Here is a 14,022-nt window from a genome sequence, read left to right on the forward strand (position 1 = left end):
ACTTATACTACTCGGAACCAACAACCTCAATTATTTCATCCTCAATATCCTCAAACTCGTCATCGACAGAACAGTCATTAGATACACTCGAAGCTTTCTTTTTGGCTGATGTAGTAGGTTTGGAAATAGAAGATGAGCTAGCAGTGATCTTTGGAGGGGGGGGAGAACTTGAATACAAACTTGAATCATCCATCGCAGATCTTTTCTGAGCCCGAGCACCCCAAGATCTTCCAACATTTTTGGACTCCGATCTACCTGAAGTTTGTCCAAGAGACCCACCTCCTGATCCAGATTGCATTACTGAAATATAGTTTAACGATGACACTATACAACCAAGAAAAGAATGTGATGCCAGTGATGAATTATCAACGATTACTCTACCAACTAATCTCCCACTGATTTGAATTACACTATCGACTTGGGGTAATTTTGTGCTCTCCCACCTCTTTCCTGGTGGTATATACCACCTGATTACAAAATACTTTCGGGAAGCTGATTTGGAGGCAGCCTCTAAATCATAGTAGGAGGATCGTAAATCAAAGGATCTCCAGCCTATAGGGAGAGACTTGATAGTACCCTTAGGTTGTCCTACAACCTTCCCGACTGAGTATATAGTGGCACAAGAGGGTGCAGGGGCTATATCGTCAAATCGTGGATGTGTCGGGTCACCAGCAAATCTAAGTTAAATTTATTAGTTCTAATTTAATACACAGTAAAGCAAATTACTTACTCGCTTTTATTCAGTAAAGTAATAACAACTGGTTTGTCTTTACCCATATCGCAGAATCTGCCTGAACATATTCCAACAGAGTTTTCGGTGGATTCTGTAAGAGAATCGCTGACAAAACAAACGATTCGGCATGGTATATCTTCCTCATCGATTACTGAATTTGGTAAATCATCGCTCTAGCAAAATAAAGTAGAATCGTAGATTTTGAGATAGCCAGTTTTGTCAGTCTTATTGGTAAATTCAAGCATGCAGTGAATTTCGGTAGAAGCATTCTCGTTGAATATTTGAGGCATCGTATCAAAAGATATTGTAGGCAGAGAGTTTGGAATTGATTGTTTAACTAAAAAATAATGTGCGATCGAGAGTAACTTTAAACTATAACTCTAACAATCAAAACTCTGACTAACCCTAACAATAATAGAAAGACAACGTAAGATTTCCGTATTGCATCATTAGCAATAACATCATGAGCAATGACATCATTAGAGGGAAAAAGCAATGTCCCTGCCCGGGTTCAATAGAAGGAGACAGTAAACTCCCCGATTCGCCACTAACAGCAATAGAGGGAAAAAGCAATGTCCCTACCCGAATTCAATAGAAGGAGACAGTAAACTCCCCGATTCGCCACTAACAGCAATAGAGGGAAAAGCAATGTTCCTGTCCCCGAATCGCCACTAACAGCAATAGAGGGAAAAGCAATGTTCCTGCCTCCGAATCGCCACTAACAGCAATAGAGGGAAAAAGCAATGTCCCTATCCGAATTCAATAGAAGGAGACAGTAAACTCCCCGATTCGCCACTAACAGCAATAGAGGGAAAAAGCAATGTTCCTGCCCCCGAATCGCCACTAACAGCAATAGAGGGAAAAAGCAATGTTCCTGCCCCCGAATCGCCACTAACAGCAATAGAGGGAAAAGCAATGTTCCTGTCCCCGAATCGCCACTAATAGCAATAGAGGGAAAAAGCAATGTCCCTATCCGAATTCAATAGAAGGAAAAAGTAAGGTCCCCGATTTGTTGCTTATATCAAGAAAAAATAATATTATCAAAATATTACTACTCAAACTACCAAGAAAAAGCAATCTAATACCTGGCCAATCAAAACCTTTAAATAACACATTGCATATCGGTATATCTATATACTTATTAGATATTGCCTTATCGGTGCTGTGCACTCCACCACATTTCAGGATCCCGACATTAAGTGATATTCAAATCTCGGACCGGAAGAAAGTCATAATACATACCGAGATCTGCAGATAGTGTGCATTTGTGCTACTCCACGTGCTGAACCTCCACCAATCAAGTCGCCTTGGGACCTTTTATTAGTACTCCAAATCTCTATCCAACCAAAGATCAAGATAATCTAGTGCAAATAATTTACCTTCCAAACTCGATTGGATATAAGCCTTTTAAAATTAGTTGGAGTACAGGGATCGTACCAACTACAACTCCATTAGGAAGTTCAACAGACCTGTTATCGTATCGGTGGATACCGAGCTACAACGGTCTCTTCCGTAGTGGCGGTTTTGTTTACATATCCTCGGCCAGCCAAGTAAAAAGTAAATAATGGGAACTTTCAAAGGGTTTAAGTAGAGCACTGGACGCAGCTCATTCGCAGGTTTGGAGCTGTATCTTCCTGTGCCGCCAAATCGCTAGTATGAAGTTCCTCCTTCCTGCTGTTCTTTCCCTTGCACCCTCCCTCGTCTCTGCCTGGGGACAGCTGGGGCACCAGACTGTAGGACTCCTGGCACAGGCTTACCTTCTCCCAGGTACGATCGAGAAGGTCCAGTACTACCTCAATGACACGACCCCAACGTATATGGGCAACATTGCGACTTGGGCAGACAGCTACAGATATACGGAAGGAGGTGCTTTCTCTTCAGGGTATCATTTTGTGAATGGGCATGATGATCCACCTCCACATTCATGTAAGATTGAATATCCTGGGGATTGCCCTCCAGAGGGGTGTATTGTGAGCGCTATTGCAAATTATGTAGGTTTATCCACTTTCGGAGAGATCAGCAGGCAGACTAATGATGAGCAGACTGCAAGGCTGCAGAGCAAGAAGGTCGAGTGGATAGACAAGAGGGATGCTCTAAGATTTCTCATTCATGTTAGTATTCCCACCTTTGTTTTTCGACAACAATTCTGGCGCGCAATAATTCTAATGCCCCTCAGTTTCTCGGAGACATCACCCAGCCCCGTAAGCTCATCCTCCGTCCAATGTGATATGTATCTCACTAACCTTCCTTAAGTTCATACCGAAGCCTACGGTGCTGGTGCCAATGATGTCGCCGTAACATTCCTCGGGAAGTCCACAAACCTGCACGCCGTCTGGGACACATCTATCCCTAACCTCATGCTCAACGTCACAAATAACACTCCCACCTTTACCGACTCCTTGGGTTGGGCAAACAACCTTGCTGCCAAGGTCAATGCGGGTGAGTTTAAGCGTGAGGTCGACAATTGGATCCGGTATCACGACGTCAAAGGTGACGGGCCGGCGAAGAGTGCGGCAAAGTGGGCTCAGGATTCGAATAAGTTGGTGTGCGGGTATGTGCTTGAGGAGGGACCAGAAAAGGTTAATGGGACGGAAGTCGCGGGTGGTGAGTATTATGAGGGAAGCACTGGGATCGTGGAGATGCAGATTGCGAAGGGTGGGGTGAGGTTGGCAGCATGGTTGAATATGATCTTTGAGGGAAGACCGGGTTTTAATTAGCTGATTTATATGAATACCCCGATGCTAGTACTAGAATAAATATCTATCATGAGGTTTGGAAGAGAACTAAGAATGCAGTTATTTGAGAGATGGGATTAATTCAATAAACATATATATATATTGTTAAATTATAAATAAAAGTAACGGAAAAGGTCTAAAATGACACAGTTTTCAGTAGACGTGCTCTACAATAACACATGAATGCAAGATGACACAGTTCGGTATAATCCAAAACTAATACATCAATTAGTATACGTATTGGCTGAGCAATGATAATATCGAAGGGTCAGGGTTCGAGTTCGATCTTCATCTTGGCACACTGCCAAGTTAGCTCAAGTATCAGCATCCACTATGGGCGGGGGTCTAGTGGATAGACTGCTCGTCAACACCGAGCGTACCCAGGATACAACCACACACACATAAGGTCCTGGGTTCAAACCAGGGGTGGGGGTAGCAGTCGCTGCAGTACCTTTTGTAGTTTTGTACCTTTTGTAGTTTATAGAACGTTTTGTTCTTTTTCTTCTCTTTTTTTACTTCTAGTGACAGCAAACTGTCTTTTTGCTACTTCGGAGCACATATACCGAAAAATGTGTCATTTTAGGCCTTTTCTGTAAAAGTAATTATATTAGGTAGGGTTAGGGCCTAACATTATGCATACGTGTAGGTGAGGTATATGTGCACATTAGCAACCACTTCACATCTTGTGTTTTCTGGCATATCGCGATTAATACTTAAAATATCGACCTCTAGCTCTGGCCGTTGATTACATGTATTGCTCTTACACCTCACTTGGGTAGCTAGCTGGCTAATATAAATAACACATATTATACTGCAGTATACTACATGCCATTACTACATGTATATTACGCTGCGCTGGACTTTAGGGAAAGTTTGCTATTGCCAATACGAATGGAGATCTAGGAGGAGAAATAATTCAGGAGAGTCTATTCCATGTCAAGTTTCAAGATTTCTTCTCCGATTCGGTTTTGCCTTCACTTTTCTTTGTCACTCGTTTGCCTTCTCCATACATATAATGTGCATTTCTCGTAGGCGTCGAACAAAGAGAGACCTTCAAAAAAATATACGGAGCTAGCCTACAGCTAACGAATGAACACAGCTACCGACTCAGTGACATAGACCTCGCTAGCCTGTGTAGATTCGATAATTCCTTTGTCCCAAAGATGGCAACTGAAACTCCCAGCTTGGTTTGTCACATACCTTATATGAACATGTATTATATCATGTCAAGCCTACAAAAATCCCTTACTTTTTCGAATTCTGTAAAATAGGTCTCGATTCACTATATTCATTCAAAATGACAACTCCTCCCCGAGTTTACTGGAAAAATGCCGACAGACTCGTGCGAGCCGAAACTCAAAAGGAGATTGACAGGTGGTTCTGGAAGTACAAAGTGAACTTCAACGACCCCACCCGATTCGCTACTGTTCTCTACAAACTCAATGCAAAAGTCAGAGCTCTCGAAGATCTCGACACTAGGCCCAAATATCAAGTGAGACTGAGTTACATTGATTTAACTACCATCCGTGGGTCCAAGGCACTTACGGAAATTCTCAGAGAGATTGCTGGGCTAAGAAGCCATAGACATCGCATGGATGCTCTGAGCATCCTCCATGAAGTTTATAGACGAACTGCAGGAGAGGAACCCCACAATATAAGGCCAACTCCACTGAATCCAGGTTCCATACCAACGCCTAGAGCCCCTGATGAGCTAAAAAGACCACTGAATGAGTATGAAATTGCTCGTAGAAGGCCAGTAACTGCTGAAGAGATAGCAAGCACTATGCCAGAGTGGGATATGCATGATCCTCTACCTGGGCCATGGATCAGGGAAAAGACCAATAAACTACCACCACCAGATAGAGGGATGCGGAATAGAGAATTGCAGGAAACCTTATCAACTCAGTTTGCCAATGATCCTAACGCTAGAGCTAGCATCGTGAACTTCCTAAGCACAGGAGCTCTGAATCCAGGGCGCGTCCAGAGGAAATATCTCGACAATCCTGCTGAGATATTACATGATATGCCACACCAAGATAGAGTTCCGATTATCAGTAGCCCAATATTACCAGGTGAAAGTGGGGAGACTCCAGAGGAAATAATTGCTGGGCAATACGACATCAACAATGATGAGGAATACTGGCCAACGCTAGATGTTCTTGATCTAAGAAGAGGCTCAGAGGATTCTTGCGGCTATCTAGAGGAATCGGACTATATATATCAGCTCGTTGCGCTGGTAAGACGGGTTCTCAGTCAACCAGAGGTTGCAAGACATTATGTATGGATCTGCCGTGCGCATCCTTCTAGATATCAAAACGATACCGAGGACCGGTTCGAAGATGAGGGCCCACCAACCGCCGAAGAAGGTAGCTAGGATTCTCATTTACTGATACAAACCCTGAGATCTACTGTCTTTATACTGACGGTAATCATCCGAAAATAGTGGCATGTATAATGGCTCTCCTTAGAATGACATTTCCAGAGATCGTTATATCGCCAACAAAACACACACTACGGGATGACATTGACACGTCGATGTCTGACTCGGAAGATACATTTGAAAACAATGAGTCTTCAAGGCTTGAAACTAATTCATCTGCGAGCGTGAGGGAATCAGATGATTCTTCGTATAATCCCAATGATTATTCAGATGACGACGAGGATGAGGATTATTTGCCTACACCCCCCAGAGAGACAAACCACAGATCTGGGAAAAGAGCAAGGCGGGGGATACGAAGAAAAGGTGGGATAGAACCAGGACTAGAGGGACCTGAAACAATGCGCGAGTATGCCTATCACAACAGGTTTACAAATCCCACCCAAGTGAAATTAAATGGAGTCCTTTTCGATATGATTGAAAACATGTACTACGAAAGACGACCCATTGGGCATATATTTTATCTTATCTTTGTTGTGTTATCTCATGAACTAGCCCATTATCTTAATACTTGTGTAAGCTCTCGAATCATTACTCAATGCTGGTTTTATACTAATATGGTTAGCTAACAAGGCTCGCTGTGGAATAGATATGGATCAGAGAACAGGAGAGATTACAGCTGGATCTGACAGATAATGGTAATAACGACACTTGGTATAAACTTCTAGACACGCCAAGAGGTATGCGTTGGCTCGTCTCAAATGCAACTGCAGAATTGACAGAATCCGATAACTACAGTAGATGGGCCTTCCGAGTAGGTGAGATGGGTGAGGTTATCGAATGGTCACTTTACAACTACATAATGGAATCCGAGATGTCAAGAACAGATCTATCAAAGAATGAAGCCCTATATATAACATGTTGGGGTTCCTACCCCTTTATCTCGGCACGATTTCCGGAATTATCGCAACTTGAATTCACCGCCTTTGCTGGAACTCAATTGTTTCGAACCCTTCCACCTATACGTATGGTGTCCTATGACGCTATTCAAACCTTCATCAATCAAATGGCAGCTGCAGAAGAGCTATTTAACACGGCGTCCCCTGATACTGATATGCGGTCGCAGCTCACCTATAGCATGCAAGAGCTTTTGCAGAGAGATAACTCAGTCGACATTGAGATGTCAGATCCAGATGCACTGTTCACCGGATACGACCTTGGAGGGGCTCTCAAACGAAAGAGATATCGTAGAGCCACCCAGGCAATCCGCTGGCAACAATGGGAAGCTCAATTTGATCCAACACCTAGGCTTACACTTTTCCCAGTCAGAAAATCAAGTATTGTTTATGGCAACCGACCTCCACTCATTCCACCGGGCGGGCTACCGGGGAGGATAATAAGGCCATCGCTTCTTGGTTACCCCATCGTAATTGGTACTCTAAGCGCTATATTGATCTACGACTATCCTTACCCAGGCACCTGGGGTATCCTAAGCTATGCGCCGTCGGTAGTCTGTGTTCTGTTTATAGGAAGTTGTATTTTGCCTACGAGAATATTCTTCAAGCCGTTGGCAGATCGAAGGATCTATACTGCTGCTGTATTGAGTTTCTTATTTCTTTCATTCGGGGGTCCTGGGTTTATTATTTGGGGTACTGAAGGGTTGGAGCTATGGATATGGTTGGAGGATTATGAATACGGTGTTGAAATTTTTAGGTTGATTATCTTAGTTTTGTGCATATTAATTTCGTCTGCAGCAGCGAATTTCATCTTAAAAATATGACGGGGAATATTAGTCTGTAAATATAGTTAATTTTTCTGGGAATTGTAGTTGTGGCTGTGCTGTCAATGATTTAACACCATGATTTTGTCAATTTAGCCGTTCCGTACTCTAGTGACGTCATTGAATCTAGATCAGCAGTTATTAGCTACCTCCATAAAGAACACAACTCTTAACCTCTTCTCATTTCCACCTAGCTCTTTAATTCACCTAGTTAGTGTTCTAGTAATATATCTCTCACTCAGCCATACGTCTCAACACTCCCATGGAAAACCCTGGTCAGCACAATACCAAAGCTCATGCTTACTCTGCCCAAGCTCAACTAGCTAACCCAATGATCAGTGACAGAAATAGCCCCCATAATAACCGCCCTCACCACCTCTCCACCCATACACCAACGTCATGTACTTGAAACCTATTTCCTCCCCGATAGCTCCTTCGACCACCCCCTCTACCGTGTCCACCACTGCCAAAACTCCTTCTTCACCTCCCGATTTCTGATACTGGCTATATACCGATGTTATAAAGTCCTATCACCAAACATACAGATTAATGTGAACAGCGTTGGTTCGTATTAATACTGCACTCACCCAGTAAGAACTGGTAGTGACTATGAAATCGTATAGCCTTCGATGAGCCCAAAGGTAAGCTCTACGTAGACAGTATGCAGGTCTTCACATTCTGGTTCACCCCGTGGCACCACATCGTCGTCTCTCTCGTCAGCGTCTTAGATCTCGAGAAGCGTCTAGTGGTGCCTAGACAAGGCGAACAGCAACCGGAAGAGGGGGAAGAAAAATGGTATATAGCGCGGCAGAACGACCTCTACCAGACCGACCAATGGATTGCCTTTCTACCATTCTTATTTCCGGGGGCTAGGTATGCACTTCTGCCCTTATGTCCTGTTCTGCACCGCTGCTGACCAAGCTGCCGGTGGTCTCCTAGGACAATTGTTGGGATAGTGAAAGATTTGGCGGCGCTGGCCTGTTTGATTGGTGCTACTTTGGCAGCTTTGATGGGGGTTGTTGGGGAGTGCGGGGTGGAGGAAATGTGTGAGCAGTGCAGACATGTTGGAAGAGCTGGTAGGCAGTCGAGGGATAAAAGGCTCGAAGATAGGACTCAGGCTGTTATTCTTGAGGAGGATAAAGAACTGGCGGAGCTTGATGATTAGAGGATAACCCGCTCCAAGCACCCGGGAGTCTAGGAGCTTTCCTCCCGTTTGGAAGGGGGGGGGGGGTTTATTGTCGTATATTAGCAGGCAGGTGAAGCGCAGTGAAACTTTCATAAACCCTCATATATAGGGGACGAGAATGGAGACAAATCATCCCTTCATCTATCGAAAAATGCTGCCCACCCCTAGTCTGAAGTCGCTACCATTGATAGAGTGAGTGAGTGTGTGCCTTTGCCCACGAATTTCATTCAAGATCTTCTTATCAATCTAATCCATAGTGTCTGGCGGGAAAGCTACCCCACCACCCGCCCCAGCGCCCAGCGTATCAGCAGTAGTTCCGGTAGCATAGTTGAATAATGCACCCTATTCCTTTGCCAGAAGCACTTTTTGTTCTTTTATCTCAAAACAAGAGGGTGGCCAGTGAGTACATATGCATTCGTGGTGGATTGTGACTACAAGTACAGGGTTACATACTAGTGTCCCCTTAGCTCAGTTTTTCCACTCTCTCCCTTAAATAATCCTTCCCGGCCTTTCACAGTTGTGTGGGCGAGGTAGTCTAGTGGTAGACGCCTCGTCCTGTCTTACACCGTGTGGGTTGAGCCCCATGACCGCCCGGAGACGTCCGGAGGTCGTGGGTTCAACTCCGGGGGTGGGAGTGGTGCTCGGGAAGTACGACACTTTCACGGGAAGCAGCGTTCAATCTCGAATTAGAACCTGTAGACCGTGGGCGGCGTATAGTCGCAGCATTAACTTTTTGTGTATATTTATTACCCATTTCTTTCTGAAGGGGTATGAAGAGGGAGGGCCTTAGTGGGGTGTGATATCGATTGGAACTCTCTCTGGCCGGCCTACAATTAATTGCAGATTGAACTATCTTGGCTTATCGCTCACTATTTGGCCAATCGGTCTCCAGGGCTGGATGTAGGATTAGGCCGGTTTAGCGAAACTCTTCCAGGCCATATTGAGCTTATTGTGTTCTCCGAAGCCCTCCTTGTGGGTTAGGAGTAATTCTAGGAAAGAGTGCTCACTCATGATCATGTTCCACGCACATTTTTGATGAGAACCAGAGACCAGCTGATATATTGCACCAACTCTATCTAGTCGCAGAACTTATATTCTTCTGATCCCGTATGCGCACTTTCTAGAACTCCCAGCTCCTCCCAAAAAGACAATACAAAAAAGATCATTGCAGTGATGACGAGTAAGAAATAATTACGGAGGAGTAACACAAAAAAGATATATATCCCTACTAAGCTAAATCAAACTGCTTTGAACAAAAAAGAAAAGAAAAAGGAAGAAACAAACACCGTATATATGATGATATCCCGGGCCTGACACAACGAAACAATCCCTAGTGATAGCTATCAATCCTCCTCCTCTTCCTCATCCGACGAGGACTCATGCTCCTCCTCCTGCGCCTCCTCAACCGCCTCAGCAGCCCTCTCAGCAGCCTCCTCGTTATCGTCCTCCGCTATTTCACGCACCCACCATCAGCAACTACAACCACATATCTCGGGAATATAGTGGTAAACTTACTCATCTCATGCGCAATCAGCGCACCGGCAGCACCACCGATAACCAGACCGGCCGCACCAGCAACCAGCATATCCGTGTTGCCGCTGTCCTTCTTCTTGTCCTTCTTGTCCTTCTTCTCCTTGTGCTCTTCGTAGTGGCCGTCGTAGCCGTGACCGCCGTGCGAGTCGTGGCCGTGGCCGCCGCTATGTGCGTCGTACCCGTGGCCGCCGCTGTGTGGGTCGTGAGGGGGCGCGGCGTAGTAGCCGTGGGGGGCGCCGTGGCTTTCTACTCCGCGGTCACCTAAGAGGAGGAGGGGTGTCAATACTTTATTCACGAAAGGAAAAGGATATAGTAAAGTGGAGTACGAACCTGAGATGACGCCGGCGCCGACACTGGGGTGATGCCATTGCGATACCTGAAGCAATATATATTAAGTAACAATTCACCCAACGCAATCACTCCAAGATGATAGGGAACGGCTTACCCTAGTGTGCTCGTTCACGTAGTACCATGTCTTATAGTTCTCATCGAACCTCGCGACGAATCCCGGCGGGCACTGCGACGGTCCCGGCACCGGGGGTGGGAACGGAGGCGGCGCATAGTACGCCTGCCCGTCGTGGCCGTACGATGGGGCGGCGTGGCCCTGGCTCTGGTCGTAGTACTGCTGGGGCATGGGAGGGGCGCCGTACCCTGAGTGCGGAGGAGGGACGCCGTACGGGTTGTGGGCAGGGGGTGCGCTATATGAGGGTGCCTGCTGCGCGGGGTATCCGTATTGGTCGGCGCTGCGGGTGGCCTCGCTGTGCTTGTCTACTTTCTTTTCTTTCTTTTCGTCCTTGTCGCCCAGGAAGGACTCGAATTCGGCGCCGAGCTTCTTGAAGAATGACATAGGTATAAATATGGATGGGGGTGGGTGGTTTGGGTTTTTTTTGTTTTTTGGTAGAAGTTGTTTTATTGAATAGTAATACTCGAGAAAGCTTGATGTTCTTCCAAAAGACGTTCTTTATTTCCAGTATTTATAATGTCCTCCTCCCCAAGCCCCCACGGGGCCTCTACCCCTCTCCCATCCCGCTATCCCATATTCCTCTGCCCGAAAGCCCATCAATCAACATGTGTTCCAGGCCCCCGAGGCTACAAGGATCCATCTATAACCCTTAGAACTCCAAAGACCCTGTGAGAAGGAATTCCGAGGCCTGGGGGGGAGGGGTGCAAGCTGCCACAGATTGGATATTAGGTATTCCCCACTGACCCCACAATGTGAATGAACCACTACATATTTGACGTTAACTCATTGGCTCGTCAAGTTAAACTCCATTGCATAGCACACGGGCCATCCCATATTTTAACCTATACGTGCCAGGCCAGGGTTCCAGTTAAAAAAAAATATATCAAACTATTCAAGAATCCCCTTATGAGTATTTGCTGAAATGCCGAGAGTTTTCTGTACCGCCAAGTGGTGTTTCGCTGGGGGCTGTGCTCAAGGACGCGTAACACGCATGCCCAGCTTATCAGCCGTTCCCCTAATGATTGATAGTCATTTGTTTCGGAACTTCTTGGCATAAAAGTCCGACATTGCTTCTTTGTCTTCAAAAACTCTTGGAGCGTTGCCCTGAGGAATAAATCGGTCGAATCGTTGGGTTGGGTTACTAATAATTGTGAGGTTGTTCGTGGTTGTCATGTACTCGTAGACCTTAGTGGACACAGACACCTTGGCGGACCGATAACTATTGCTACCCGCAAAAGTCACGCCGAAGGTGAACCCGAGAGCAAAGATCAGACATAACCCCCCTACTCGATTGATCCATCACCAAACTCAGCATTTAGACGAGCTTTTCTGCCAAGGTTTATTGGGACGAGGTATTAAACACTCCCATATGGCTGGGGACGTCATATGGTTTGTGCATATGCTAACACCAAAAAAAACACTGCTAAGCGATTTTGGGACTATTGAAATGTAGCCAATATGGAAAATGCGGTCTTGGCAAATTGGCAGTGCAGATGTGAATGATATCCCACTATTTAATGCCAAATATGTCGAAGTGGACGGTGCGATGGGGTCCTGCCTAGGATAGGGTGGAGAAATGGGTGCCTGCCTAGAAAAATAGTATCTAGGAGAAGAAGGTGCCAGACGCTCTGCCAAAAGCTTGATAAGATGTTGCAATTTATTTATTGTTCATGCATAATCCGCGATGTTAATTCAGCTCTCGGGGCTGAAAAGTACAGGGGGGGGCATACGCAGCTGGCTCCTCGATCCTCCTGATCACGCTCTTCCGTATCTCTCCATGTTTGCCTGGCGAGAGATATTGTTTATACGTGATCAGGTATGTCGAGAAGGTCTGCCAATAACTCGGATCACGATGGAATGGGTCAATGACCATGTGGGTTGCTGCTGCTGCTAGGCAGCTATGAACCAGCTTGGCTAATTGAATCGTGCCCTTGCCCTTTTCTCCCCCCGCTAGGTAGCTCGGGTTTTGCGCATTTATCCATCTCCGTTCCCCGGCGGTTTCTCGTATCGATGCCATCAAAGCAAAGCAAAACCAGTTGATTTTGATTTTTTTTGGCCCACTTTTTTTTGAAGCTTGCTCCTTGCGAATTCATTTTGTCGGCATCGTCGAGAAGAATCCCCTGGCTCTCGGATAATGCTGATGCCGCCGTAACCCTCTCGGCGAAGTTCTTAGTGCGGAGTTGCGATCTCCAAGAAAAAATAATTTGCCTGTAGAGAGCACATAAGCCCATGTCTGTGTAAAATACTCAAGGATTCGTTCAAAAATCATGGGACAACGCAACCGCGAGTTGCTACGGGGGCTTGTCCTAGGATTTTTGACATGGAGTTATACATACAGCGCGTGATGAGCAAGAAGCTTATCCGAGTACCATGCAATTCTTCCAAGAGCCAGGAACTATTAACTCCTCACCCCATCCCTCGCAGTTAAAAAAAAACTGCCATCACCGAAGCAATTCGGATTACTGATTCTTGATGCGGATGCGGGTGCGGTGCGGCCTCGGCGGTGGTGGGGTGGGGTGGGAAGTCGGTCGGCCGTTTGCGTGTGTCGAATGGCCGCATCACGTGATAGTCGGTAACTGGAGCTGCTTTTTCGACAAATCCAAACAGCTTTGGAGAAGATGTCCGCCCAGAAAGCTTGAAGTGTTCCAACAAGAGTCTTGGAGAACAGAAAGCAGGAGAGGTCGACTTTAAACCAAGCATTATGAACTGGCCCATCGACGGAGCAGCCTCCGTCACCCTAGTCATATATCAAAAAGGCGGGGGGTACAAAGCTGCCGTGTACGTGTGGCGTTTTGTTGCTGCTGTTGTGTGTTTTTCCCCTTCGCTTTTGTAGGCTTTATTGGTTGGGAGTGAGCTGGAAAGTGGTGGTGGCTGAAACAGTTGGGATACCTATGGAGGTTGGTGGTATCCTTTGCTGACTAGAGAGTCCTTAAAGTTTGCAAAATACTGGAATCGATCGTGAATAGCAACCAACGACTCCAAGAGCTCAGAGATCGACAGTTGTTAAATTACAGCTATGGCCTGTAACACAGATGTCAATTATCACGATACAAGATGCCAGTGGAATTATTAGACGTCTCTCAGACACTGCGCGGTGAGCTCCAAATAGACCAGCCGCATCAACAGCCGAAAGACAGGAGTCGCTGCTTGCGAGGAACGATCTTCATCGAGCAGTGCTCTGATGAAGTTGGAAATGAAAACGAAAACGAATGGAG

The 14,022-nt window shown here is 45.9% G+C and overlaps 3 protein-coding genes across 3 annotated transcripts; 2 read left to right on the top strand and 1 right to left on the bottom strand.

Annotated features, from left to right (window-relative positions):
- Positions 1–2,388: 2,388 nt before the first annotated feature.
- Positions 2,389–3,450, top strand: LAJ45_02189 (uncharacterized protein; the record flags this gene model as incomplete). The annotated part of the gene is made up of 4 exons (XM_046111781.1): positions 2,389–2,724; positions 2,776–2,844; positions 2,910–2,934; positions 2,987–3,450. 4 exons carry the CDS (start codon positions 2,389–2,391, stop codon positions 3,448–3,450), a joined length of 894 nt encoding a protein of 297 aa, XP_045974681.1.
- Positions 3,451–4,765: 1,315 nt separating this feature from the next.
- On the top strand, positions 4,766–8,790 carry LAJ45_02190 (uncharacterized protein; the record flags this gene model as incomplete). The annotated part of the gene is made up of 7 exons (XM_046111782.1): positions 4,766–5,834; positions 5,912–6,420; positions 6,495–7,329; positions 7,868–7,900; positions 7,965–8,189; positions 8,249–8,498; positions 8,565–8,790. 7 exons carry the CDS (start codon positions 4,766–4,768, stop codon positions 8,788–8,790), a joined length of 3,147 nt encoding a protein of 1,048 aa, XP_045974682.1.
- Positions 8,791–10,154: 1,364 nt separating this feature from the next.
- LAJ45_02191 (uncharacterized protein) lies at positions 10,155–11,191 on the bottom strand (the record flags this gene model as incomplete). Its single annotated transcript, XM_046111783.1, has 4 exons — positions 10,155–10,261; positions 10,327–10,605; positions 10,675–10,720; positions 10,790–11,191. The coding sequence occupies 4 exons, from the start codon at positions 11,189–11,191 to the stop codon at positions 10,155–10,157; spliced, it is 834 nt and encodes a 277-aa protein (XP_045974683.1).
- Between the last annotated feature and the right edge of the window lie 2,831 nt (positions 11,192–14,022).

The sequence above is a fragment of the Morchella importuna genome (genome assembly GCF_003444635.1).
Source record: "Morchella importuna strain M04M26 chromosome Unknown Morimp01GS004, whole genome shotgun sequence".
Taxonomy (NCBI): domain Eukaryota; kingdom Fungi; phylum Ascomycota; class Pezizomycetes; order Pezizales; family Morchellaceae; genus Morchella; species Morchella importuna.